The 27836-nt window shown below is 41.5% G+C and overlaps 1 protein-coding gene across 3 annotated transcripts; it reads right to left on the reverse strand.

The window, feature by feature from the left end:
• Positions 1-27770, reverse strand: MED20 (mediator complex subunit 20). Of its 3 annotated transcripts, XM_060189822.1 has the most exons (5): positions 17787-17919; positions 13975-14036; positions 10176-10261; positions 7476-7729; positions 1-4069 (listed from the first exon to the last, which is right to left on the reverse strand). In XM_060189822.1, exons 3-5 carry the CDS (start codon positions 10249-10251, stop codon positions 3854-3856), a joined length of 546 nt encoding a protein of 181 aa, XP_060045805.1. In that variant the 5' UTR covers positions 10252-10261; positions 13975-14036; positions 17787-17919; the 3' UTR covers positions 1-3853. The 3 variants fall into 3 exon arrangements, with proteins under 3 accessions (XP_060045805.1, XP_007529808.1, XP_060045806.1); XM_007529746.3 differs by lacking the exons at positions 10176-10261; positions 13975-14036 and adding an exon at positions 27618-27770 and having other exon boundaries at positions 17787-17941; XM_060189823.1 differs by lacking the exon at positions 10176-10261.
• Positions 27771-27836: the final 66 nt, after the last annotated feature.

The raw sequence follows: 27836 nt of genomic DNA on the forward strand, positions 1-27836 counted from the left end.
GAGTTCAGAGACTCATGCTTTCAAGTTTAATGCTCTAGCCACTATCACACATATATACACACACAGCCTTAAAAATGGCCATTTTCAAAGACAGTTCTGATTATTGTTGGTACTGAAGGCTGATAAATTATGTGCCCAAATACCAAGGAAGGCAACAAAAACAAAACAGACTAGAAATACATGAGTCAGTACTGTGTCTGAGAGGCAAAGCATAGTCCAGGAGTCTATACTACCAGTTAATTTAAAGGAAATAGAATAATTCTTCATAATGCACAAGTTACATGTGCTACACTCATTTTCATTTTTAAATTTTCTTTTATTGCCTATAGTTTGTTTTTATGATTATATATTTTTTCATTTGTTATCAGAGCACTGCTCAACTCTGAGTTATGGTGGTGCTGGGGACTGAACCTGGTACTTTGAAGTCTCAGGCATGAAAGTCTTTTTGCATACCCATTTTGTTATCACTCCCCAGTCCACTTGTTCTCTAAATATTTTCATTTTCAGGAATATACTGTGCTAAATTTTAGTGATATACTATCTTGTCTGACAAAAATATTTTAAGCAGCCTATAGATTAAATGTAAATAAATAATCTGGTCAGAAAGAAATATAAGTCAGAAAGACAAAAAAAGTGGGGGGGGGGGCTGGAAGATAGCTCATCCAGTACAGCACAACTTAGTAAGCATGATGATGCAGCTTCAAGTCTCAGGTTATCCCATGGGAGCACTGCACAAGTTTCATGTGTGGTGCAGCAGTGCTGTCTCTTCATCACTCTCTTCCTCTCTATGTAGAGAAGGGGAGGAAAAAATAAACGAACCATTGTGACAACAAAAATCCTGTAAATCAACATTTTCTCAATAAAGTGACGCTGGAGTTGGGAAAAAAAAGGTCCTAAAAGGAAAATTCATAATCAAAAAATCATAAATGCATTTATTGTATGTAAACAGCATGGAAAACATGCCTCAATTTAAAAAGCAAACAACAAAAACAAGAGGGGGTAAGAATAGAAAATGTAAGGCAACAAGTTCTACAGTTATAAAGTAAATCGAATTTCCTGCCAGTCAAAGCTAGAAGACAACAATGATCACTGCTTGATCTTCATAGCACAGCCTTTACATCTGAGCGCACAGAGATGCACATAATTTCTTTGTAACTGCCTTTAATAAGGCACCTCACCCTTGGAGACACAGTGCAGGTATGTACAGGCACACATTTCCTAAACCCATTTCTACTAGCCTGACTGAACATTTCTACAGCTAGGAGAGGAAGGAGCTGGAAATTGAGGTCAAATGAGCAGTTCAGAGGCTCAAATGAGGTAAGGAGAAAGAGTTCAGGAGAAGCCAGGAAGGTAGCACAGTAGATAAAGTCTTGGACTCTGAAGCATGAGGTTCCAAATTCAGTCCCTAGCATACTATATGCCAGAATGATGCTGTGATGTTTTTTCTCATTAACAAACAAATAAACCTTTAAAAAATAAAAAGAGTTTAGGAAACCATGAAGCAACATTGCAAGTGTCAGGGTCAGCAACTCTTAACTCTGACCTCTGGGCACATAAGACAATAACAATGCATTGATCATTATGACTTAGAGGAGGTAGCCTTGACTTTTTTTAGTCTGACTAATCCAGCTAAACTAACTAACTAGTGGCTCTGAAATCAGCACTATCCCAATCTAACTCAGTGAATACTTTCACTATAGGGATTACTAGCTGCAAACAATAACCAAGAGCATTCTTGGTGGTCTGGGAGGTGGCACAGTGGTAAAGCTTTGGACTCTCAAGCATGAGATCCTGAGTTCAATCCCTGGCAGCACATGTGCCAGAGTGATGTCTGGTCCTTTCTCTCTCCTCCTATCTTTCTCATAAATAAAAAAAAATTAAAAATTAAAAAAAGCAGCAGCATTCTTGGATGTGTGCTGGACTAGCATTGCAGTTAAGAGAAAGGATCCAGGGACTCATGGCGGAGTGGGAATGCAATGCAATGCCTTTATTGATTAGAGACATTGCGTATATATATATATCTCCAGAAGTGGCAAGTGGGAAAAGGAAATGGCTAGGAGAGGGGGTGGGGAAAAGAGCACGAAGGTAGAAAGCTTCCATAGCAGCTGTTGCGAAGGTTCTAACCAGTGGGATTAACTAGTACCCTGCCGGCAGGGCGGGTCTCAGGCAAAACAATGATTATGTAAATAGACCATAGTATCAGTGATGGAGCAGGGGGCCTTCCCGACAGATGTGTCTTTTGAGTTCTGTGTAGCAGCAGTAAGTAATTGGCCCTTCATTTCCTCCCTTATCTTTTAGTCACAGGGATCCCTGAGTTTTAACTGAGCACATAGCTACTCAAATAAGAAGCTTGATGTCCCAGTGTCCTTCTCACCAATGCTGATTTGAATCCCAGCCCTCAGTTTTAAAATGAACGTAGATAGGCGGCTAGGTGGTGGCACACCTGGTTCAACCCTTGGTCCCCACCTGCAGAGGGGAAGCTTCATGAGCAATGAAGCAGTGCTGCAGGTCTATCTACCTACAAACCTACCCACCTACCTATCTCTTCTCTTCTCAATTTCTGTCCCTACTACCCAAAATAAAATTAAAAAAAGAAAAACAAAAGAATGTGGGGCTGGGGAGATAGCATAATGCATGAGGCATCGAAGGTCCCAGGTTCAATTCCCAGCACCACCATAAGCCACAGCTGAGCAGTGTTCTGGTAGGAGGAAAAAAAAAAAAAAGTTGGATATTCTTTCTTTTAAAAAAATCATTAGATTTTATTTGTCTTTTTAATTTGTCTTTTTTTATTTTATTTACTGGATACTATTCAGCTCTGGCTTGTAGTGGTGTGGGGGAATGAACCTGGAACTTTGGAGCCTGAGGTCTCTTTGCATAACCATTATGCTGTTGAAACACCTGCAGCCCTGCTTCACCACTCATGAAGCTTTCCCCTGCAGGTGGGGACCAGGCACTCGAACTTGGGCCCTTCTGCACTATAACACGTGTCAACCAGGTGTGCTACCACCTGCCCCCTTCCAATGGTTATTCTTTAAAAAAAAAAGTCAACATGGAGTTGAAATGGATGAATCTGCTGATTTTGTAAGGGTAACACCTTAGTGTTAGCTTGACATCAAAATAAAAGGGAACCAGCTCCTGATAACCTTGTTGAGTTTAATCTTCCTTGAACCACCTAACTATGTATCAAAGGTAGGTAGGAAGGAAGGAAGGCAGGTAGGCACTAAATTAGGTCCTGTTTGTTATAGTATCCTAGCCTATAGCTCAAATGTGTTATAACAGAATGGATAGAAGTAAGAGGTAAACTTCAAAGACTCAAGCAACACCTTGGTAAAGTCAATTCACAATTCACTTCAGTAAACAGATCAATGATAGCCATGACAAATTGATACAAATAAATTGCGTCACTTCCTCCATCTCTAGGAGGGAGGCCCAACCACGTTCCGAGTAAAGAAAGAGGCCTTTATTTCAGCACAGTCCAAACACAAAATGCAGTCTTTTCTTCTAGGCCATCTTTTAGTCTATGCCAACTCCTTAACAGTTAGAGATACAAACCGCTTTCCATAACAACACTCGGTTATGGAAAGGTGAGCTCCAGACTTCTCCACTCTTCTTGGGCACAGGGAGCACCCAGCAAAACATGAGGGTGAAATAGCTGTTGGGAAGCTGTGTGTGAAAGTCAGCGACTGGAGACCAGAGCCTCAGAAGAAAAGACACCGCTGAGAACTGGAGAGGGAGGAAAGCCTCCATGCCTGTCCTGGGTTCCTAGGGCTCAAGTATCTGAGTGTGCAGCACTAGCTCCTCATGTGGAGTCCTGCTCAGGACAGAGCTCAACCAGGCGGCTGGCTGCCTGTCATTAGCGAATCCCGGCCACAGGCAGCTGCTGCTGCTTACGAATCTTATTGAAGAGCTCCATGTACTGAACCATGGTATCCGCTGGGCCATATACCATGTCATGTCTGTTCCCAAACACTGCAGGAGCCCCTGGTGTGTGGCTGCCTAGAAAACTCTGTAGAAACTCAAGTAGCAGATTCCAGCAGTCGCTAGCTACCACACAGGGACCATATTCCACCTAGAGACCAAAAGAACAGAGAAGAGGGTGAGTGTGGGGCAAAGGATAAGGTCTTCTGCTTAGAATTCTTGCACTTCTCATTCCTTCAACCATCTCCCCCAAACCCAAGTCAAAGATACCTAGCATTTAACAGTTACTCCATGGGAAATATTCAACCCAAACACCAGGGACTAGTTATACACGCCATTACTTTCTTTAGGTATCTGTGACATTCTCATAGTAGAAAACTATCAATCTGAAATTCTACCCACAAAGCCCTGAGGCCCCTTTAATTATTTCAAGTCTCTGTTGTGCCTGTCATGCTGGCTGAAGATTCTAGAAGGACCAGCAAAATAGATCACTTGGATAGTGTGCTGCTCATGTGCATGACCCAGGTTCAAGCCTGGCCCCCACTGCAGTGAAAGAAGTTTCAGAGCTGTGGTCTCTTTCACTCTGTTTCTACTAAAAAGAAAGAGAGAGAGAGAGAGAAAGAGGGAAAGAGAGAAAGAAAGAGGGAGTCGGGCCATAATGTAGCGGGTTAAGCGTAGGTGGCACTAAGTGCAAGGACCGGAGTAAGGATCCCGGTTTGAGCCCCGGCTCCCCACCTGCAGGGGAGTCGCTTCACAGGTGGTGAAGCAGGTCTGCAGGTGTCTATCTTTCCCCCTTCTGTCTTCACCTCCTCTCCCCATTTCTCTCTGTCCTATCCAACAATGACGACATCAATAACAACAACAATAATAACTACAACAATAAAACAACAAGGGCAACAAAAGGAAATAAATATATATCTTTTAAAAATGGGCAGGGGTAGATAGAATAATAGTTATACAAACAGACTATCATGCCTGAGGCTTCGAAGTACCAGGTTCAATTCCCTGCACCACCGTAAACCAGAGCTGATCGGTGCTCTGGTAAAAAAAAAAAAATGAAAAAAAAATTGGAGGCCTGGCTGAGCACACTAGGTTAAATGCACATAGTATGAAGTGCAAGGACCGGTGCAAGGATCCTGGTTTGAGACCCCTGGCTCCCCACCTGCAAGGGGGTTGCTTCACAAGTAGTGAAGCAGGTCTGCAGGTATCTTTCTCTCCCCGTCTCTGTCTTCCCTTCCTCTCTCAATTTCTCTCTATCCTATCCAACAACAATGGAAAAAAAAAGATGGCCACCAGGAGCAGTGGATTCTGAGTGCAGGCACTGAGCCCCAGTGATAACCCTGGAGGAAAAAAAGGTCTCAAGGAGACTCTCTGTCTCTGTTCAATAATAAATAAAAAAATATATTTTAAATAAAAAAATAAAAATTGGTGCAAAGCACAAGGACCGGCATAAGGATCCCGGTTCGAACCCCAGATCTCCACCTGCAGGGGAGTCGCTTCACAGGCGGTAAAGCAGGTCTGCAGGTGTCTATCTTTCTCTCCTCCTCTCTGTCTTCCCCTCCTCTCTCCATTTCTCTCTGTCCTATCCAATAACGACAACAACAATAATAACTACAACAATAAAACAACAAGGGCAACAAAAGGGAATAAATAAATAAAATAAATATTAAAATAATAATAATAAAATAAATAAAAATATAAAAAAGGAAAAGGAACATCACCAAAGGAGATACCCAGAGTCGGGCAGTGGCATACATAGTACTAAATATAAGGACGGCGGAAGAATCCCAGTTTGAGCCGCTGGTCCCCATTTGCTGGGGGGAGTGTTGCTTCACAGGCGGTGAAGCAGGTCTGCAGGTGTCTATCTTTCTCTTCCCCTCTCTGTCTTTCCCTCCTCTCTCCATTTCTCTCTGTCCTATTTAACAATGATGACATCATTAACAACAACTACAACAAAACAAGGGCAACTAAAGGGAATAAATAAATAAATATTAAAAAATCTTTTAAAAAGGGTACATCTTTGCTATGTAACTTAGGAGACTTATTTTTATTATTTGAGTTTTGTTTTTTTTTACCAGACTACTGCTCAGCTCTGGCTTATGGTGGTATAGGGGATAGAACCTGGGACTATGAAGCCTCAAGCATCAGAGTCTGTTTGCATAAACATTATCCTATCTATCCCTGCCTGAGATCCTTTTTTTTCTTTTGCCTCCAGGGTTATTGCTACGGGGTGCCAACACTATGAATCCACTGCTCCTGCAGGCCATTTTTCCCATTTTTGTTGCCCTTGTTGGATAGGATAGAGAGAAATTGAGAGAGAAAGGGAAGACAGAGAGAAGAGAGAAAGACAGACACCTGCAGACCTGCTAAACCACTGTGCCACCCCCCTTGTAGGTGGGGAGCTGGGAGCTCCAACTGGGATCCTTATGCTGGTCCTAGAGCTTTGCACCATGTGCTCTTAACCTGTTGTGCTACCACCACGACCATCCCCCCCCCTTTTTCTGCCTCTAGGATTATCGCTGGAGCTCAGTTGCCTGCACTATGAATCCACTGCTTGCTCCTGGAGGCCATTTTTTACTCCATTTTTGTTGCCCTAATTGCCGTCATTATTGTTATTGCTGTTGTTATTTTTGGATAGGACAGAGAAAAATTGAGAAAGGAGGGAAAGACAGAGAGAAGGGAGAGAAAGACACCTGCAGACCTGCTTCACTGCTTGTGAAATGACCCCACCCCCCGTAGGTGGGGAGTCAGGGGCTCGAACCTGGATCCTTATGGTGGTCCTTGCACTCTATGACATGTACTTAACCTGCTGCACTACCACACACCCCCCATCCCGTTTATTTTTTAAAAGAAGACTTACCTATTTATTTATGAGGAAGAGAACCAAAGTATCATTGGCACATTTAATGCTAGGGATTAGACTAAGGACTCCATACTTGACAGTCCAGTGTTTTATCTACCATGGCACTTCCTGGGCTGCTTTGAAGATCTTAAAGAATACCAAGATGGGGGGCAGGGAGATGGCACAGTGGATAAAGTACTGAACTTTCAAGCATGAGATCCTAAGTTCAATCCCTGGCAGCACATATACCCAAATAATGTCTGGTTCTTTCTCTTTTCTCATTCATAAATAAATAAAGAAGAAAAGATTGAAAAAAAAAAAAGAATACCAAGATGAAGTATACATTCCCATGTAACTTAGGGCCCACGTCCAAAAAGTTAACTGCACTGAAAGTTGACCTGATCTATGCCATTCCTTCTTATGATGGTTAACAATTCCCTTCACACTGTAGTTCACCTGCCTCCTTTAAGTATTTCTTCCTCTCTCCAGCAAATTAGACATCATGATCCTTCTACCTGCTGTGTAAGTAGCTTCTCTCCCATTCTTCATCATGGACTAGAGAATCCCTGAATGACTAACAAAAGGCCAAATGCTACAGGAAGGAGCACAGAAGATCTGGAGAGAGGGCCAGGCCGCGTGTAGGTCAGGCAATCTGCAGAGCCCTTTGCTAAGCAGCCCCTCTGTACATCCTGCTCCTATGTCCCCAAGGTCTTACCTCCACAGAGATGCCTCGGGCACTGGGCCCCATTGTGACAGTACCCACTTTCACTAGAAAGTCACAGTACTGGTAACGGGTGCCTCTGGTCTCAATCTTGCTAGCCTTGGCACTCTGAAAAAAGCCCTTGAGCTTCACCATAAGCACATCAAAGTTGGTGTCGGCAATAAGACAAGGGCCATTCTCAAAAAGTGCGAAGCAACTCAGTGGGTGCTCGGAGTTGTGCATCACGTACATCAGCTTCCCAGACTGACCTACAAGAGACAGAGATTCAACTCGGCATGAAGACTTTTCAGCCACTATAGACAAGAGTCAAATGCACAGAACAAGGTCAGAAGGCAACCTGCCATCAGCTCAGCAGTCTTGGGATTCCCCTCACAGACAACATTTACCAAGGGAAGATGGCAAGGGAGGCAGGCAGTGGGTGATAAAATCCACTGAATTCTATCAGAAAGGTGTGGGTAATTCTGGCCATGATAAGATTCAATTCTTAAAAAGAGAAGGGGAGGGGTCGGGCGGTGGCGCAGTGGGTTAAGCGCATGTGGCGCAAAGCGCGGGGACCGGCATAAGGATCCCGGTTCGAACCCCCGGCTCCCCACCTGCAGGGGAGTCGCTTCACAGGTGGTGAAGCAGGTCTGCAGGTGTCTATCTTTCTCTCCCCTTCTCTGTCTTCCCCTCCTCTCTCCATTTCTCTCTGTCCTATCCAACAACGAATTGCATCAACAAGGGCAATAATAATAACCACAACGAAGCTACAACAAGGGCAACAAAAGAGGAAAAAAAAAATGGCCTCCAGGAGCGGTGGATTCATGGTGCAGGCACTGAGCCCAGCAATAACCCTGGAGGAGGAAAAAGAAAAAAAAAAAAAAAAAAAAAGAGAAGGGGAGAGAGATATAAGAACATTGCTCTGTGCACCCAATGAGAAGCTATCTAAATACATCAAATGTCTACTGAAAAAGCTACAGCAATATATTAACAGCAACACAGTCATAGTAGGGGGCTTCAACACACCACTCTCTCAACTTGACAGATCATCCAGGCAGAAAATCAATAAAGACATAAGGGAGCTAAATGAAGAGACAGATAAACTAGAACTACTGGACATTTTCAGAGTCATTCATCCCAAGAAACTGGAATACACATTTTACTCAAATCTACATGGGTCATTCTAGAGGATAGACCATATGTTAGGCCACAAAGACAGCATCAGCCAATTCAAGAGCATTGAAATCATCCCAAGCATGTTCTCAGACCACAATGGAATTAAACTAACACTTAACAATCAACAAAAGATCAGTAACAGTCCCAAAATGTGGAAGCTCAACAGTGCACTTCTTAACAACCTCTGGGTCAAAGAGGAAATCAAGGAAGAAATCAAAATGTTTCAAGAGTTCAATGAAAATGAAGACACAAGCTATCAAAATATTTGGGACACAGCTAAAGCAGTCCTAAGAGGGAAGTTCATAGCTATACAAGCACACATTAGGAAACAAGAAAAAGCACAAATAAACAGCCTGATTGCACAACTTAAAGACCTAGAAGAAGAAGAACAAAGGAACCCTAAAGCAACCAGAAGGACAGAAATCACTAAAGTTAGGGCAGAAATAAATAACATTGAGAATAAGAAAACCATACAAAAGATCAATGAAAGTAAATGTTGGTTCTTCAAAAGAGTAAACAAAATCAACAAACCTTTAGCCAGATTCACAAAACAAAAAAGGGAGAAGACCCAAATAAATCGGATACTAAATGAAAGAGGAGATATCACAACAGACACCGCAGAAATTCAACATATCATGCAAGGCTTCTATGAACAACTATATGCCACCAAGCTAGAGAACCTGGAAGAAATGGGTGATTTCCTAGATACCTACCAACTTCCAAAACTAAGTAAAGAGGAAGTGGATAACATAAACAGGCCCATCACAGCCAATTAAATTGAAACAGTTATCAAAAATCTCCCCCAAAGTAAAAGTCCTGGACCAGATGGTTTTACAAATGAATTCTACATCTTGTAAGTCATCATTTCTCCCAATAAAATAATTTAATTTTTTAAGGAGGAAAAAATAAAAAGTTTATTCCTTATCCAATACTACCTTCTTCTGTATCAGTTTTACACTGTTTGTTATTGAATGTCTGTTATTGAATTTTCATCAGTAGATGAAAATTTATTAGGAAAAGACTTGGTGCTCTTATTTCACCAAACAAATTTTTAGCACTCTCATGTTAGCTGAGCATTTTTATTTTACTGACAAATATATTTAAAGTCTGGAGTAGGAAAAAAAAAAAAATGAATTCTACAAAACTTTTAAAGAAGAACTAATACCTCTACTTTTAAAAGTCTTCCAGAAGATTGAAGACACTGGAATACTCCCTGCCAGCTTCTATGAAGCTAACATCACTCTGATACCAAAAGCAGACAGGGACACAACCAAAAAAGAAAACTACAGACCAATATCTCTGATGAACATAGATGCTAAAATATTAAACAAAATTCTAACCAACCAGATACAGCAGTATATTAAAAAGATTGTTCATCATGACCAAGTGGGGTTTATCCTAGGCATGCAAGCACAATTTGTAATAGCCATTATCATTGGGGCTCAGCCTGCATGACTCCACGGCTACCAATGGCTTTTTTTTTTTTCCTTAGCTAGAGGATGAGAGACAAAGAGGGTGAAAGAAACTGAGAACAGTTACCTGCAGCACCGCCCCACTGCTCATGAAGCTTCCCCCACGCAGGTGGGCCCAGGTCCTTGAGCATGGTAATGTGCATGCTCTACCGGCTGAGTTACCAGCAACACCAGTATCATCACATCATACAAAAATAAAATAAAAGTAATAGCATTTGAGTATGCCAAAATGAAGCAATGTCTCTTTTGTCTACCCTCCCATATCCACCTAGCTGCCTCCCTCTTTAAGATACAGAAATTCAGAGAAGCATTAGGTTGGAAAGGTATACCAGAGCTATAGCTTATCTACCACTGCTGAAGAAGTTAAGAGTTTAGACTGTGGGTAGGGTTCTGGGCATAGGGCCCTGAACTTTATTCTTAGTATCAAATGAGAAGAACAAAGACAAAACTAGCAGAACTCCATGGATGATGGGGAGGTGCTTTCTGTGACACAGAGCCTCCCATGCACCCCCCAACCCCCCACACCCTTTCAATAGACTTCAGGGCCAGTGAATGCACCTGTTTTGCCATGCAATAGACCTACATTTGAGTCCCAGCCCCCACACACTGGGGAAAATTCCAGTGCTGTTATGTCTCTTCTCTGTGTACTTTTCTGTCTCTATCTGATAAAGTTCTAGGGACAAAAACCCCTCCTCAAAACAAAATAAAACAAAATTTGTACTTCCCATAATGGTAGTAGTGAGTCTGTGTAGAATTTTCTAATCAGTCTAGCCAACTTTGAAGCAAGCATCGCAACTATAGAAGACAGAACTCATGATCTGGAATCAGGGCATCCAGTTGCAAACCCCATCATAACACTCCCTTTAGTCTGAGAAATGCATTTTCATCATTGATTATTATAGATTTTCAGGGAAGAAATAAAGGAATCTACATTTGGTTACACAGAAGTGGAAAACAGCAAAGCTGGCAAATAGGTCACCTGGATAATGTGCCTTCTTTGCCACATACTTGACCCAGGTTCAAGCCCAGTTCCTACCACAATGAAGGAAGCTTTAGTGCTATGATTGTTATCTTTATCAGAAAAAGCCCGTGATGATTTAAAAAGAAAAAAATAGAAGGCAAGATTCCTTTTTCATACACTACAGGAGTGAATAGACTGCCACAATTCCAAGTATTTGTTTATGACGGTTCCCCACAATACTTGGATTAAGAGGTATGTAAATAAAGGACCTAACCAACCCATGGCTTCAAGAAACTGACAATCTCATTAGAGATAAATGAAAACCATGTGGTCCAAGAGTTGGCACAGTGGATAAGCAAGAGTGAGGTCCAGTGTTCTGTTCAATCCCTAGCAACACATGTACCAGAGTGATGCCTAGTATTCACTCTCTCTCCTCCTATCTTCTTCGTGAATGAATACATAAATAAAATCTTTAAAAGAGAGAAGTGAAGACATTTTTAAAAATATTTTATTTATTTCCTTTTGTTGCCCTTGTGTTTTACTGTTGTAGTTATTATTGTTGTTGTTACTGATGTCATTGTTGGATAGGACAGAGAGAAATGGAGAGAGGAGGGGAAGACACAGAGGGGGAGAGAAAGATAGACACCTGCAGACCTGTTTCACCTCTTGTGAAGCGACTTGGGGAGCCGGGGGCTTGACCTGGGATCCTTATGAGGGGCCTTGTACTTTGCACCATGTGCACTTAACCCACTGTGCTACCGTCCAACTCCCAAAACACTGGTTTTTTTTTAACCAGATATTCTGTTTATGGTTTTGTGAGGACTGAATCTAAGTCTCTTTACATCACCTGCACTGAAAACTTTTTAAACGACAAAGTAAAAATGATTTTGTGGGACAGAGCATAGGTCTTTTGGAAAGAATTTGGGATTTTGAAAATCAAAGTGTGCAACAGTCCAAGAAAAAAAAAAAAAAAAACAACCAGGACCTTATAGTAGGATATGAAGTGAGAGTTGGATTCAGTCAAACAGAGGAGGAAAGATGACATTCTAAGCAGGTATGATACAGCAGAGGTAGAGCATAAGGGGACCAGCAGGGGTCGGGGCAAGGATTTGTAGCAGGAGGCACTGCAAGCTCTACACAGGCCTCCCCACAGCTGCTACCTCCTGAAGACAAGCTCTGCATAGAAGTCCCCCCCACCCCTCCTGACTGCATATTGCCAAATCATACCTTTCACCTCCTATCGAGCACAAAACACAAAAACACATAGTCCAAAGTTGAGCTGTCCTTATATGCACTAATTATGCAGTTAATTCAGAGGAGCCTGCAGTTCTTACTGTCTTAAAAATATTTTGAAAGTCAACTGAGTTTTTTTTAAGCACTTCCAGCTGTGTGTATACATACATACATATATATATATATATATATATATATATATATATATATATATATATATATATATGTTTGCTTTCTAAACACAACAGAGTACTTTCATATCTGCACAAACTTATACAGCAAACAACCAGCTTTGGATAAAGCACTGGATTCTCAACCATGAGGTTCCGAGTTCAATCCCTGGCAGCACATGTAATGTCTGGTTTTCTCTCTCTCTTTTCTAATGTATAAATAAATTCTTAAAAAAAAAAACAAAAGGGGAGGAGGGAGTTGGGCAGTAGCACAGTGGGTTAAGCGCAGGTGGCGCAAAGTGCAAGGATCGGCATAAGGATCCTTACGGTTCGAGCCCCCAGCTCCCCACCTGCAGTAGAGTCGCTTCACAGACGGTGAAGCAGGTCTGTAGGTGTCTATCTTTCTCTCCCCCTCTGTATTCCCCTCCTCTATCCATTTCTCTCTGTCCTATCCAACAACAACGACATCAATAATAGTAACAAGGGCAACAAAAAGGAATAATTATTTTTTAAAATCTTTAAAAAAAAAACATGAAAACGAAGCTAGTGAGTCTCAGACCACCAACAGCAGCAGGAACACTCTCTGGGAAGTACAAACTTGCACTGTTTAATCTTGCTTCAGTCAACAATGTGTTCCAAATACAGAATGACGGTCCCAACAGACTATACTCATTTAGATTCACAAATCATCTAGGTTTGTGTGATTATAATCAATGATCCTCTAACAAGAAAATACTCTCACTTAATGAGGCATTTCCCAGAAGACATCCCAGCAGTAAGCAATGTATAACTGTAATTAGAAATACAAATTTTCCCCCACCTGCAGGGGAGTCCCTTCACAAGCGGTGAAGCAGGTCTGCAGGTGTCTGTCTTCCTCTCCCCCTCTCTGTCTTCCCCATCTCTCTCCATTTCTCTCTGTCCTATCCAACAATGACTAAAACAATAACAACAATAATAACTACAACAATAAACAACAAGGGCAACAACAGAGAATAAATAAATATTAAAAAATAAAATGTTTAAAAAAAAGAAAGAAATACAAATTTTCAGGGAGTCGGGCGGTAGCTCAGCAGGTTAAGCTCAGGTGGCGCGAAGCACAAGGACCGGTGTAAGGATCCCGGTTTGAGCTCCCAGCTCCCCACCTGCAGGGGAGTCGCTTCACAGGCAGTGAAGCAGGTCTGCAGGTGTCTATCTTTCTCTCCCTCCTCTGTCTTCCCCTCCTCTCTCCATTTCTCTCTGTCCTACCCAACAACAACAATGGTAACTACAGCAACAATAGAACAACAAGGGCAACAAAAGGGAAAATACATAAATAATATAAAAATTTTTTTTAAAAATACAAATTTTCACCCAAACATACTGAGTCAGAAATTGCATGTGCCAGAGTGATGCTCTGGCCTATCTTGTGAAATATATGTCTTCCCCATCTCTCTCCATTTCTCTCTGTCCTATCCAACAATGAATAACAGCGATAATAATAAATACAACAACGATAAAACAACCAGGGAAATGGCCTCCAGGAACAGTGGATTCGTGGTGCAGGCACCGATCCCCAGCAATAACCCTGGAGGCAAAAAAAAAAAAAAAGTAATTTGTTAGACTTTCATGCCTGAGACTCTCAAGTCCCAGGTTTTATCCATCACATCACCATAAGCCAGAGCTGTTCAGTGCTCTGGTAAAAACCAACCAAAGACCGCAGTCCTAAAGCTTCCTCCAATGTAGTGCTGGCCAGGCTCCTAGGGTGCAAAGCAGCACACCATCCAAGTGAATTGTTTCACCTACACTCTTTTGATTCTTTTTTTTTTTTTAATATTTATTCCCTTTTGTTGGCCTTGCTGTTTTATTGTTGTAGCTATTATTGTTGTTATTGATGCCGTCGTTGTTAGACAGGACAGAGGAGGAGAAGACAGAGAGGGGAGAGAAAGACAGACACCTGCAAACCTGCTTCACCGCTTGTGAAGCGACTCTACTGCAGGTGGGGAGCTGGGAGCTCGAACCAGGATCCATAAGCCGGTGTCGGCGCTTTGTGCCATGCGCGCTTAACCTGCTGCACTATCGCCCGACTCCCCCTCTTTTGATTCTTATGGCCTTTCTACTGAGGGCAAAACAAATACTAACATTGTTGTTTTATCAATGATGAGTCTCAGTATAACTCTTAGTTACCATTTATTAGATATTTATTATATGACAACCTTAGGTTGTCAGCTTTGCTTTTATTAATTTAATCAGCATAACAACACTAGGAGCTACCAACATAATAAAGCCAGGAAGAGGGCTATTAGAAACTAAAAGCAAGGAAGGACAAAAATTATTGCTAAAGACATGGCCAAGAGCAGAAAGATGAGAAAATATCTTCTTTATTATCCTCTAGCTAGGACCTGACAAATACAGCTTACAGGGAAAGTGCAGGGAATGGATCTGTGGGTAAATGACCAGCAGGGAAAATAGTCACAGATAAGTTTTGAGAATAACTTCAAGTTTCAAACTAGAACAGACAGAGGCAGGCTGGGGAGACAGAATAATGATTATGCAAATAAGACTTTCATGTCTGAAATTCCAAGTTAAATCCCCAACACTATCACAAGCCAAAAGTAAGCAGTGCTCGAGTATATATCTCTGTATCTCTCCCTCATTTAAAATAAATAAAAACAAAAAAAGAATAGGCAGGGTTAGAACTCAGGAATCTGGTAACAGAATCTAGGCTCTAAATCACTATGTTAATGAACCATCCAAAGGCAAGTTACTACAGAGTCAAACTCAAGAGAATCCAGGTTCTCGGGCCAGTAGTGGCACACCTGATTGAGCATACATATTACAGTGTGCAAGACCTTGAGTTCGAGCCCCTGGTCCCCACCTGCAGGGGGAAAGCTTTGCGCGTGGTGAAGCAGTGTTGCAGGTGTCTCTCTTTTTCTCCCTATCCCCTCTTGATTTCTGGCTGTCTCTATCCAATAAATAAAGAAAATTAAATAAAGAAAGAGAGAGAGAATTCAGTTTTCTAACTCATACCTAAAGATACTCTTTTGATATGCATGACCCACAAATATGAAGAAATGCCCCACTTAGTGGTCTGGGAGGTGGAGCAGTGGATAAAGTGCTTGACTCTCAAGCGTGAGGTCCTGAGTTCAAGCTCCGGCAGCACATGTACCAGAGTGATGTCTGATTCTTTCTCTCTCTCCTCCTCCTATCTCTGTCACCAGTAAGTAAATAAAATCTTTTAACAAAAAAAAAAAAAAAAGAAGAAGAAGAAAGAAAGAAAGAAATGCCCCACTTAGCTAATCATTACAGAAATGCAAATTAGTGGTCCAGGTGGTAGCTCAGTGGATAAAGCACCGGACTCTCAAACATCAGGTCCTAAGTTGGATTCCTGGCAGCACATGTACCAGAGTGTTGTCAGGTTCTTTCTCTCTCTCTCCTGCTACTTTTCTCATTAACAAATAAATAAATAAAACATTTTCTAAAGGGTCGGGTTGAGCACACATTACAGCGCGCAAGGATCTGGGTTCGAGCCCCCAGCCCCTACCTGGAGGGGGAAAGCTTTGCGAGTGGTGAAACAGGTCTGCAGGTGTTTCTCTGTCTCTCTCCCTCTCTATGACCTCATTCCCTTTCAATTTCTGTCTCTATCCGATAAAGATAATAAAATTTAAATATATATATTTTTTTTTAAAAGAGAGAAATGCAAATTAAAACCACACTTGAGATTATACCTCATACCTGTGAGAATGGCCTACAGCAACAAAAAAGGCAATGACAGGTGTTGGTGAGGTTGTTAGGAAAAAGGATTGCTACACTGTTAGTGGGAATGCAAATTGGTGCATCCCCTTTGGAAAACTGTCTGGAGAGTCCTTAAACATATACAAATAGAGGTACCTTATGGTCCAGAAATACCACTCCTAGGCACTTATCCAAAGGACATGAGAACATTAATTTGAAGGGACATATGTACCCCTATGTTTACAGTTGCATTATTCACAATAGCCAAAAAAATGGAAGCAGGCTAAATGCCTGTTGACAGAATAAAGAAGTTATGGGGTATACACTCTATAGAAGAGTGATCTTCAGTCAAAAAGAGGATATTGTGTCCTTTGAGACAAAGTGTATGGAACTAAAGGTGAATAGGTTTAGCAATATAAGTAAAGGGGTGAAAGACAACTACTGGATGGTTTCATTCACAAAGAACTGGGAAAGAAAAAAAAAAAACAGAAGTAAACAAACTATCTCCAAGACTTTGTGAGCACTATGGTAGTTATTATTGGGAGTGTGGGGGGGACAGAAATTTGGTGATAGGTGTAGTGTGATACTATATCTTTGTAATCTTTATTTTTATTTATTTATTTTTTATTGCCACCTGGGTAACTGCTAGGGTTTAGAACCTGCACAATGAGTCCACTGTTCATGATGGTTTTTTTTTTTTCCCTTTTTGATAGAGACAGACAGAAATTAAGAGAAAACAAGAGATATAAATGTAGCAAGAGGGATATCTTTAGCACTGCTTCCCTGCACATGAAGCATGGGACATGGGGCTTGAATCCAGGTTCTAGAACATAGTAATATGTGTGATCTACCAGGTGTGCCTATACTCAGTTCCAAAACAAATAAATCTTAAAGTAAAATTTAAAAGGGCTAAGATCCTCTTTCCCTCTGTACCACTACCTTCCACAAGTCTTTTCACAACTCAATATATTTAAATACTTAAAATTAAATATTAAGATTTACTAGCAGGTCAAGATTATACTATTGCATTAGCCAATCCCACTAACTATAAAAAAAAAACAGGAAACTTGTTTCAGGAGAAACTTCTAAAAGCTTTAAAGGAGTCACATTATAAGAAAGAGGAAACTTGTTTCGGGAGAAACTTTTTCTTTTTTAAAGATTTTATTTATTTATTCATGAGAAGATAGGAGGAGAGAGAAAGAACCAGACATCACTGGCACATGTGCTGTTGGGGATCGAACTCAGGACCTCATGCTTAAGAGTCCAAAGCTTGATCACTGCGCCACCTCCTGGACCTCAGGAGAAACTTCGGAACTAAAACATAAGTCAATTTAAGAGATCAATGGCCTAAAATTAATGAAATTAGATACACATCTACTGGGGCTGGGGAGATAGCACAGCAGCTGTGCAGAGGATTAGCAAGGAAAAAGTCTCAGGCTCAATCCCTGGCACTACTAAGAGGCACAACTGAGCAGTGCTCTGTCAAAAAAAAAACAAAACAGATGTCTATTGTGTGTTCAAGAAATACCACTCATGGCAGTAGAACAGAAAGCCATCAACTTGAAGCCAGGTTCCAGTCATCCTGCACATCCACTTCACTCACCTTGGCCACCAAGGGTAGAGGCAGCAGTATGGTATGTTTCACAGTCAACACAAAATGTGCCTTGCTTCTCTGCCCCCAGCATCTCTAATTTCCGGGTAAGAAGCTCCACAGTCTGTTGGACACTCTTGCCTTCGGCCACAGGCATCTGGGACACACTGGAGAAGAGAGGCCCAAATCATCATTATCCAGAAACTCACAGGCACTCATGAGCAACTCACTCAGAAATCACAGTACACCAGGACTAGGAGTTAGAGACCATCTGCCCTGGTCCTGTCATGTTGCAGACACAGAAACAGACAAAGAGAGCCACTAAGAGCTCTGCTAAGAACTAGCATAGAAATCTCATGACTCTCACACCAGCAATGTGAGTTTCTTATCACACTAGCATTCTAAACCTGGCATGTCTGTCAATATGTAAGAAAGAATTTCAGATGATACAAAGACTGAGCATTCAGCAACACTGAGCCACAGAAGAAAGGGATTTACTTTGCATCCCCCCCCCCCCCCCCCCCAGTTCTGGCTATAAGAAGGAATAAGTCTCAGTTTGGGGCTAGAATGCTCTTATCAATTCTATTTTCCCCTAAGGCAATAGTGAACTAAAAACTCTGCTCTTGCAGCCCAGGAGAGTAGTGGATAAAGTGACTTGGATAAAGGGCTGAGTTTGATACCCAGCAACAAATATGCCAAATATTCTCTGGTTCTGTCACTCTCACTAATTGCTTGATTAATTAATAGTCTTTGAGAGTGACAAACAACAGTATTTATACAAATGCAACCAAAAACAGTGAAGCAATGTTACTGAGATTTCCTTTTATGTGAGTTAAACTGGCTTCAACTTTAGAGTGGTCACTCCCATATAGCATAGAGCCAGGAGATAGCTATCATCAGGGACCAACTATGTGCCAGGAAGTGTCCACAGGCCTTTACATGAATGAACACCTTGAACCTTCACATCAGTCCTATAAAACGTGCTATTATTGGGAGTCGGGCTGTAGCGCAGCGGGTTAAGCGCTGGTGGCGCAAAGCACAAGGACCGGCATAAGGATCCCGGTTCGAACCCCAGCTCCCCACCTGCAGGGGAGTCGCTTCACAGGCGGTGAAGCAGGTCTGCAGGTGTCTATCTTTCTCTCCCCGTCTTCCCCTCCTCTCTCCGTTTCTCTCTGTCCTATCCAACAACAATGACAACAACAATAATAACTACAACAATAAAACAACAAGGGCAACAAAAGGGAATAAATAAATAAAATATTTTTTAAAAGTGCTATTATTTACCTCCCTGTTGCAAAAGAGTAAACGTAAATACAGAGGGGCCACACAGCATGATGTGGTTCAGTCAGAATTCTAAACTAAAAATAAGTAACATTCAAAACCAAGCAGGCTGGTGCCAAGCCCATGCTTTTAATCTCCATACTAGACTGCTTCTATAGGGATGCAGTTGTTTGCTAAAACACCTATTAGGAAGACAAATCATTAGGGCTGAAAGATAGTTCATTCAGTAGACTACATGTCTTACTGCATGAGGACATGGCTTTTAGTCCCAGAACCACAAGGACAGCATCAGGGATGGTGGAGCAGTACTATGGTGTCTCTCCTTTTTTCTCTCCAAAATAAAAATAAATAAATAGAAAATTAGGCGAGGGGGCAGGTGGTAGCAAGGACCCAGGTTCAAGTCTCTGGTCTCCACCTGCAGGGGGGAAAACTTCACAAGTGGTGAGGCAGGGCTGCAGGTTTCTCTCTGTCTCTTTATCTCCCCCTCCTCTCTCAATTTCTGGCTGTCTCTATCCAATAAAAAAAAGAAAGAAAATTAGGTGAGAGGTCACTCCCTAGTATTGCACCTATCCATGGCCCTGGGTTTACTGCCATATGCTAGATAAAAACATTTACATATTGTATCTGAGGAGGAGAGACTTGAAAGAATGAAGTTATGAGTATGAGCCCGAGGGAGAACCAAAGCATCACTCTGGCACATGCAATGCCAGAGATCAAACTCGGGATCTTATGCTTGAGAATCCAATGCTTAATCAGCTGTGCCACCTCCCTCTCACCACATGTGCTATGAATCCCAACTACTCTTCATCTGGAAAAACAAAAAACACTGATAACGTCTTAGTCCATTATTTTGAAATATAATAGAATCCCTAAATTTCTGCAACCAGGGTCAATAGTGCTATGGTTCTGAACAAAGCATATTCCCTCTATTTTCCATGCTTCTGTGCTGCAAAGTTTTCATTCCCATTACTAGTGCATTCCCCTGGCACTAGAGAATCACCATCCCCACCGCAGAAATCAAGGCTTCAGTCACTGACAAAACGTGCAAGAACCTGGGCTACTAAGAGTAGTAGTTTCCACACATTTTCCTATGAGAAGTCTATAGTCACTGACTTCCTGTTCTCCAGTTTCTAGACAGAAAGAAGCTCACATTTACCAACATTAAAAAGGGGCCATTCTCCTCTCCCGGATCAACTAGGAATACCAAAGGAGACCACCCGGACCGAAACAAGACAGGACTAGAATGACCACAGGAACCCAGTAAATCACCCGTGAGTACAAACACGCGTGGCTGGTGACAGAGAGGAGAGAGGGGCCTAAGGAGAGATTAAGTGGCTGCTAACAGTTCAACAGTTTATCAGTGGAGACACCACCTCCAGTCTGCTCCACAACAAGGGGACAGCTGAAGGGAGGAAAGGACTCCCCAGAGACTCACTAAGTGCAACTCTGAGTCTCCATTGCTACTACCCTCAGAATCTGGAGCAGCAACAGGGAGGGACACCAGGGGACAGAGATCTAACCAGGAAACTCAGGAGAAGACCTATACCTCGGTGGCATAGCTGAGGGGCTGTGAAAGTCTCTTTGCATAACCACTGGATTATCTCTGCCACACCCTGCTTTATCTCTTGGTCAGGAGTCAGTGATTAAGCTAAGAAGCCTATTGATAGTTTAAAAGCCCTCAGGCTCCCATAGCCTACAGGGGGAAAAAAAAAGAGGCTTTTACACCACTGAGCTCCAACTCAGGGATTGAAAAAACTGTTAACATATATAAAATGGTTAAAACAACAAGAAAAAATATTGGAGACTCGAACCAGGACAAGAGTCCAGCTAAAAGTCCTCCAGAGGGTGAAACACAAAACAACGAGTTCAACATCCAAACATTAGCTAAGGAAATAATAATAGGAGTGAGTAAAGAATTTGAAAAAATTGTAATCAGAAATGCAGGAACAACAAATGAGAAAATGGAAGAAAATTCTAATTATCTCATGGTTATTAGAGAGCTGAAAGCTGAAATCGCTGAGCTAAGAAGGCAACTAGCTGAACAAGCTAAAACAGTATCAGAGCTGGGCAACAAAATAGATGAACTCCAGAAAGCAGTAGAGGGCAGAGAGAATAGAATCTATGAGGCTGAAAACAGAATTAGCAAGATTGAGGATGAATTAGAGACAACTGAAAAAGAAGTAGGACATCTCAAAAAGAGATTAAGAGATGCTGAAAACAACAACAGAGTCCTATGGGATGACTTCAAAAGAAACAATATAGGCATTATTGGCTTACCAGAGGAAGAAAGAGAAGGAGAGGAAGAAAGCATTCTCCAGGCCATAATAGCTGAAAATTTCTCTAGTCTAGACAACACCAAAGACATAAAGATTCAAGAAGCCCAGAGGGTCCCAAACAGAATTAACCCAGACCTAAAGACACCAAGACATGTCATACTTAGATTGGAAAGGAATGAGGATAAAGAAAGGATCCTCAAGGCTGCAAGAGAAAAACAAAGAGTCACCTACAAAGGAAAACCCATAAGATTAGCAGCAGACTTCTCCATACAAACACTACAGGCCAGAAGAGAATGGCAAGATATCTATCGAGTGCTCAATGAGAAAGGCTTTCAGCCAAGAATACTATATCCTGCTAGACTGTCATTCAGACTAGATGGAAGCATCAAAACCTTCTCAGACAAGCAACAGTTGAAGGAAGCAACCATCACCAAGCCTGCCCTGAAAGAAGTTCAGAAAGGTCTCCTATAAACAACCAGACCACCACAAATAGGACATATATCAAAACACTCTAAAACTCTACAAGACTGGCGTTAAAATATCTTCAATCTCTGATATCAATAAATGTCAATGGCCTGAATTCACCTATTAAAAGACACAGAGTAGGAAGATGGATCAGAAAACACAACCCAACAATATGTTGTCTACAGGAAACTCACCTAACTCAACAAGACAAGGATGGAAAACTATCATACAAGCCAATGGCCCATAAAAAAGGGCAGGAACAGCTATTCTCATATCTGACATGATAGACTTTAAAATAGATGATTAAAAAAGATAAGAATGGACACTACTTAATGCTCAGAGGATCAGTCAATCAAGAGGACTTAACAATTATTAATATCTATGCACGCAATGAGAAGCCATCTAAATACATCAAACTACTGAAGGAGCTACAGCAATATATTAACAGTAACACAATCATAGTAGGGGACTTCAACACCCCACTATCTCAACTTGACAGATCATCCAGGAAGAAAATCAGTAAAGACATAATGGAGCTAAATGAAGAGATAGATAAACTAGAACTATTGGACATTTTCAGAGTCATTCATCCCAAGAAACTGGAATATACATTTTACTCAAATCCACATGGATCATTCTCAAGGATAGACCATATGTTAGGCCACAAAGACAGCATCAGCCAATTCAAGAGCACTGAAATCATCCCAAGCATCTTCTCAGACCACAGTGGAATTAAACTAACACTTAACAATCAACAAAAGATTAGTAACAGTGCCAAAATGTGGAAGCTCAACAGTGCACTTCTTAACAACTTCTGGGTCAAAGAGGAAATCAAGGAAGAAATCAAAATGTTTCAAGAGTTCAATGAAAATGAAGACACAAGCTATCAAAATATTTGGGACACAGCTAAAGCAGTCCTAAGAGGGAAGTTCATAGCTATACAAGCACACATTAGGAAACAAGAAAAGGCACAAATAAACAGCCTGATTGCACAACTTAAAGACCTAGAAGAAGAACAACAAAGGAACCCTAAAGCAACCAGAAGGACAGAAATCACTAAAGTTAGGGCAGAAATCAGTAACATTGAGAATAGGAAAACCATACAAAAGATCAATGAAAGTAAATGTTGGTTCTTCGAAAGAGTAAACAAAATCGACAAGCCTTTAGCCAGACTCACAAAACAAAAAAGGGAGAAGACCCAAATAAATCGGATACTAAATGAAAGAGGAGATATCACAACAGACACTGCAGAAATTCAACATATCATGCGAGGCTTCTATGAACAACTATATGCCACCAAGCTAGAGAACCTGGAAGAAATGAATGATTTCCTAGATACCTACCAACTTCCAAAACTAAGTAAAGAGGAAGTGGATAACATAAACAGGCCCATCACAGCCAATTAAATTGAAACAGTTATCAAAAATCTCCCCAAAAATAAAAGTCCTGGACCAGATGGTTTTACAAATGAATTCTACAAAACTTTCAAAGAAGAACTAATACCTCTACTTTTAAAAGTCTTCCAGAAGATTGAAGACACTGGAATACTCCCTGCCAGCTTCTATGAAGCCAACATCACCCTGATACCAAAAGCAGACAGGGACACAACCAAAAAAGAAAACTACAGACCAATATCTCTGATGAAAATAGATGCTAAAATATTGAACAAAATTCTAGCCAACCGGATACAGCAGTATATCAAAAAGATTGTTCATCATGACCATGTGGGGTTTATCCCAGGCATGCAAGGTTGGTTTAATATACATAAATCAATCAATGTGATCCACCACATCAACAAAAGCAAGACCAAAAACCACATGGTCATATCAATAGATGCAGAGAAAGCCTTTGACAAAATACAACATCCCTTTATGATCAAAACACTACAAAAAATGGGAATAGATGGAAAATTCCTGAAGATAGTGGAGTCTATATATAGCAAACCTACAGCCAACATCATACTCAATGGTGAAAAACTGGAAGCATTTCCCCTCAGATCAGGTACTAGACAGGGATGCCCACTATCACCATTACTATTCAACATAGTGTTGGAAGTTCTTGCCATAGCAATCAGGCAGGAGCAAGGAATTAAAGGCATACAGATTGGAAGAGAAGAAGTCAAACTCTCCTTATTTGCAGATGACATGATAGTATACATGGAAAAACCTAAGGAGTCCAGCAAGAAGCTTTTGGAAATCATCAGGCAATACAGTAAGGTGTCAGGCTATATAATTAACATTCAAAAGTCAGTGGCATTCCTCTATGCAAACACTAAGTTAGAAGAAATTGAAATCCAGAAATCAGTTCCTTTTTCTATAGCAACAAAAACAATAAAATATCTAGGAATAAACCTAACCAAAGAAATGAAAGACTTGTATACTGAAAATTATGAGTCACTACTCAAAGAAATTGAAAAAGACACAAAGAAGTGGAAAGATATTCCATGTTCATGGGTTGGAAGAATTAACAGCATCAAAATGAATATATTACCCAGAGCCATCTACAAATTTAATGCTATCCCCATCAAGATCCCAAGCACATTTTTTAGGAGAATAGAAAAAATGCTACAAATGTTTATCTGGAACCAGAAAAGACCTAGAATTGCCAAAACAATCTTGAGGAAAAAGAACAGAACCGGAGGCATCACACTCCCAGATCTCAAACTGTATTATAGGGCCATTGTCATGCTTGGTACTGGAACATGAACAGACACACTGACCAGTGTAATAGAATTGAGAGCCCAGAAATGAGGCCCCACACGTATGGACATCTAATCTTTGACAAAGGGGCCCAGACTATTACATGGGGAAAGCAGAGTCTCTTCAACAAATGGTGTTGGAAACAATGGGTTGAAACATGCAGAAGAATGAAACTGAATCACTGTATTTCACCAAATACAAAAGTAAATTCCAAGTGGATCAAGGACTTGGATGTTAGACCAGAAACTATCAGATACTTAGAGGAAAATATTGGCAGAACTTTTTTCCGCACAAATTTTAAAGACATTTTCAATGAAACGAATCCAATTACAAGGAAGACTAAGGCAAGTATAAACCTATGGGACTACATCAAATTAAAAAGCTTCTTCACAGCAAAAGAAACCACTACCCAAACCAAGAGACCCCTCACAGAATGGGAGAAGATCTTTACATGCCATACATCAGATAAGAGTTTAATAACCAATATATATAAAGAGCTTGCCAGACTCAACAACAAGACAACAAATAACCCCATCCAAAAATGGGGGGAGGACTTGGACAGAATATTCACCACAGAAGAGATCCAAAAGGCCGAGAAACACATGAAAAAATGCTCCAAGTCTCTGATTGTCAGAGAAATGCAAATAAAGACAACAATGAGATATCACTTCACTCCTGTGAGAATGTCACACATCAGAAAAGGTAACAGCAGCAAATGCTGGAGAGGGTGTGGGGTCAAAGGAACCCTCCTGCACTGCTGGTGGGAATGTCAATTGGTCCAACCTCTGTGGAGAACAGTCTGGAGAACTCTCAGAAGGCTAGAAATGGACCTACCCTATGACCCTGCAATTCCCCTCCTGGGGATATATCCTAAGGAACACAACACATCCATCCAAAAAGATCTGTGTACACATATGTTTTTGGCAGCACAATTTGTAATAGCCAAAACCTGGAAACAACCCAGGTGTCCAACAACAGATGAGTGGCTGAGCAAGTTGTGGTATATATACACAATGGAATACTACTCAGCTGTAAAAAATGGTGACTTCACCGTTTTCAGCCGATCTTGGATGGACCTTGAAAAAATCATGTTGAGTGAAATAAGTCAGAAACAGAAGGATGAATATGGGATGATCTCACTCTCAGGCCGAAGTTGAAAAACAAGTCAGAAAAGAAAACACAAGTCGAACCTGAAATGGAATTGGAGTATTACACCAAAGTAAAAGACTCTGGGGTGGGTGGGTGGGTGGGGAGAATACAGGTCCATGAAAAATGATGAATGAAATAGTGGGGGTTGTATTGTTAAATGGGAATCTGGGGAATGTTATGCATGTTCAAACTATTGTATTTACTGTTGAATATAAAGCATTAATTCCCCAATAAAGAAATAAATTATTAAAAAAAAAAAAAAGGGAAAACACAAAAAAAAAAAAAAAAAAAGAAAGAAAAGTCACTGGAAGGTCCATAGAACGTGGCCACTGGGACTCTATTGATCCCTAGGCAAAGGTGAAGCAGAGGGTGGGGTGGGCTGGAGCCAGGGGATTTGGGAGTGACAAAAAAAAAGGGGGGGGGGGGCACTGGGAGTCGGGCGGTAGTGCAGTGGGTTAAGCGCACGTAGCGCAAAGCTCAAGGACCAGCGCAAGGATCCTGGTTCAAGCCCCCAGCACCCCACCTGCAAGGGAGTCGCTTCACAGGCAAAGCAGGTCTGCAGGTGTCTTTCTCTCCCCCTCTGTCTTCCCCTCCTTTCTCCATTTCTCTCTGTCCTATCCAATAACAACAATAACTACAACAACAATTGAAAAACAAGGACAACAAAAGGGAAAAAATACATATAAAAAAATTTTTTTTTTAAAAAGGGGCACTAATTTAGCATTTTGGAACTTACAGCTCCAAAGGCACAGGACCATACTGACCTGTAGCATGTTAGAAATAATGGGGAGATAGTATAGTGGTTATGCAAATGACTTTCATGCCTGAGGCATCGAAACCCAGGTTTAATCTCCAGCACAAGTCAGAGCTGATCAGTGCTCTAGTCTCTGCCTCTCTCATTAAAACAACATATATGTTGTTTTTATTTTTTTTTGTTAGAGACAGCCAGAAATTGAGGCAGAAGGGGTAGGTAGAGAGACACCTGCAGCACTGCTTTACCACTTGTGAAGCTTCCCCCCTGCAGGTGGGGACCAGGGTCTTGAACCTGGGTCCTTGTACACTGTAACATATGCATTCAACCAGGTGTGTCACCACCCTGGTCCCCACCTGCAGGTGCCCTGGGTGCCCAAACCGTCCTGGCCCCAATATATATATATTTGAAAAGAAATATATATTTTTGGAAAGAAATAAAATGTTCACATATGGCTGGGAAGACAGTATAATAGGCAAGACTTTCATGTCTTAGGTTATGAGGTCCCAGATTCAATCCTCAGCACCACCATATTCCAGAGTTGAGTAGTGCTCTGTTCTATCATTAAAATAACTAGCTAAATAAATACAATAAAATACTTATTTTTCAGTCCATATAAACTAAACCAACTATGTAATTTATTGTAAGAAAACTGTCTTGGAGAGCTATCAGTGCCTAGAACCCAATCTCCTAATTCCCAATAATTTATTCTCCCCTCATCTCCCTAAATCCAAGATCTCCATACAATCACCCTAGAACCAAACTCCAGTTGGTCTAATGGCATCAGGTAGCTGCAGGGACAGCCGAAAACGTAATATACATATATATCCTACAGGTTGCCAAACCCCCAACCCCTTCCAGCGCTGCCCGTAAATGTGCAAGGTTCTCAACATCCTACAATATTTCCCACCCTAAGTTCCTATCCCCAGCAGTACAATGGCCTCACCCGCACATATGCACCAAGATGAAGACCTCTGACGTGCTCATGGGGTAAAAGCTCTACGCACAGCTTTCCAAGAGGAAGGGGCGTATCTCCGAGGAAACAAACCCCAAGAACCCGCGGCGCTCATCTACCCCCCTTCACCCACGCAGAGGACACGCTTGTTCAGGTCCCAGGGGAATGACAGCCCCAACCCCCGACCCCACTCCCGGTACTCCACAGGCTCCGAAGGCTTTTCACGACGCCAAAGCCTATTCCCCACGAAATCCTTTGCATTCCTACCAAGTCACTCCCATCGTGTCGGGCCAGGAGTGGCGGGATCAGTCGGCCGAAAGGTAAAGTTGTCCTGCCACCACACTTAAATCTCCCAACCAAAGACTCGCGGGGCTAGGGGGTGGGGTCGCTCCGGAAGTTACGCAAAAACAGAGCGCCCGCCCGGTGACGCCCCCGCCAGAAACAGGAACCGGTCTAGGGTTCCTCCTCTTGATACTCAGTGCTACA

Source organism: Erinaceus europaeus, chromosome 4 (assembly GCF_950295315.1).
Source record: "Erinaceus europaeus chromosome 4, mEriEur2.1, whole genome shotgun sequence".
Lineage (NCBI taxonomy): Eukaryota > Metazoa > Chordata > Mammalia > Eulipotyphla > Erinaceidae > Erinaceus > Erinaceus europaeus.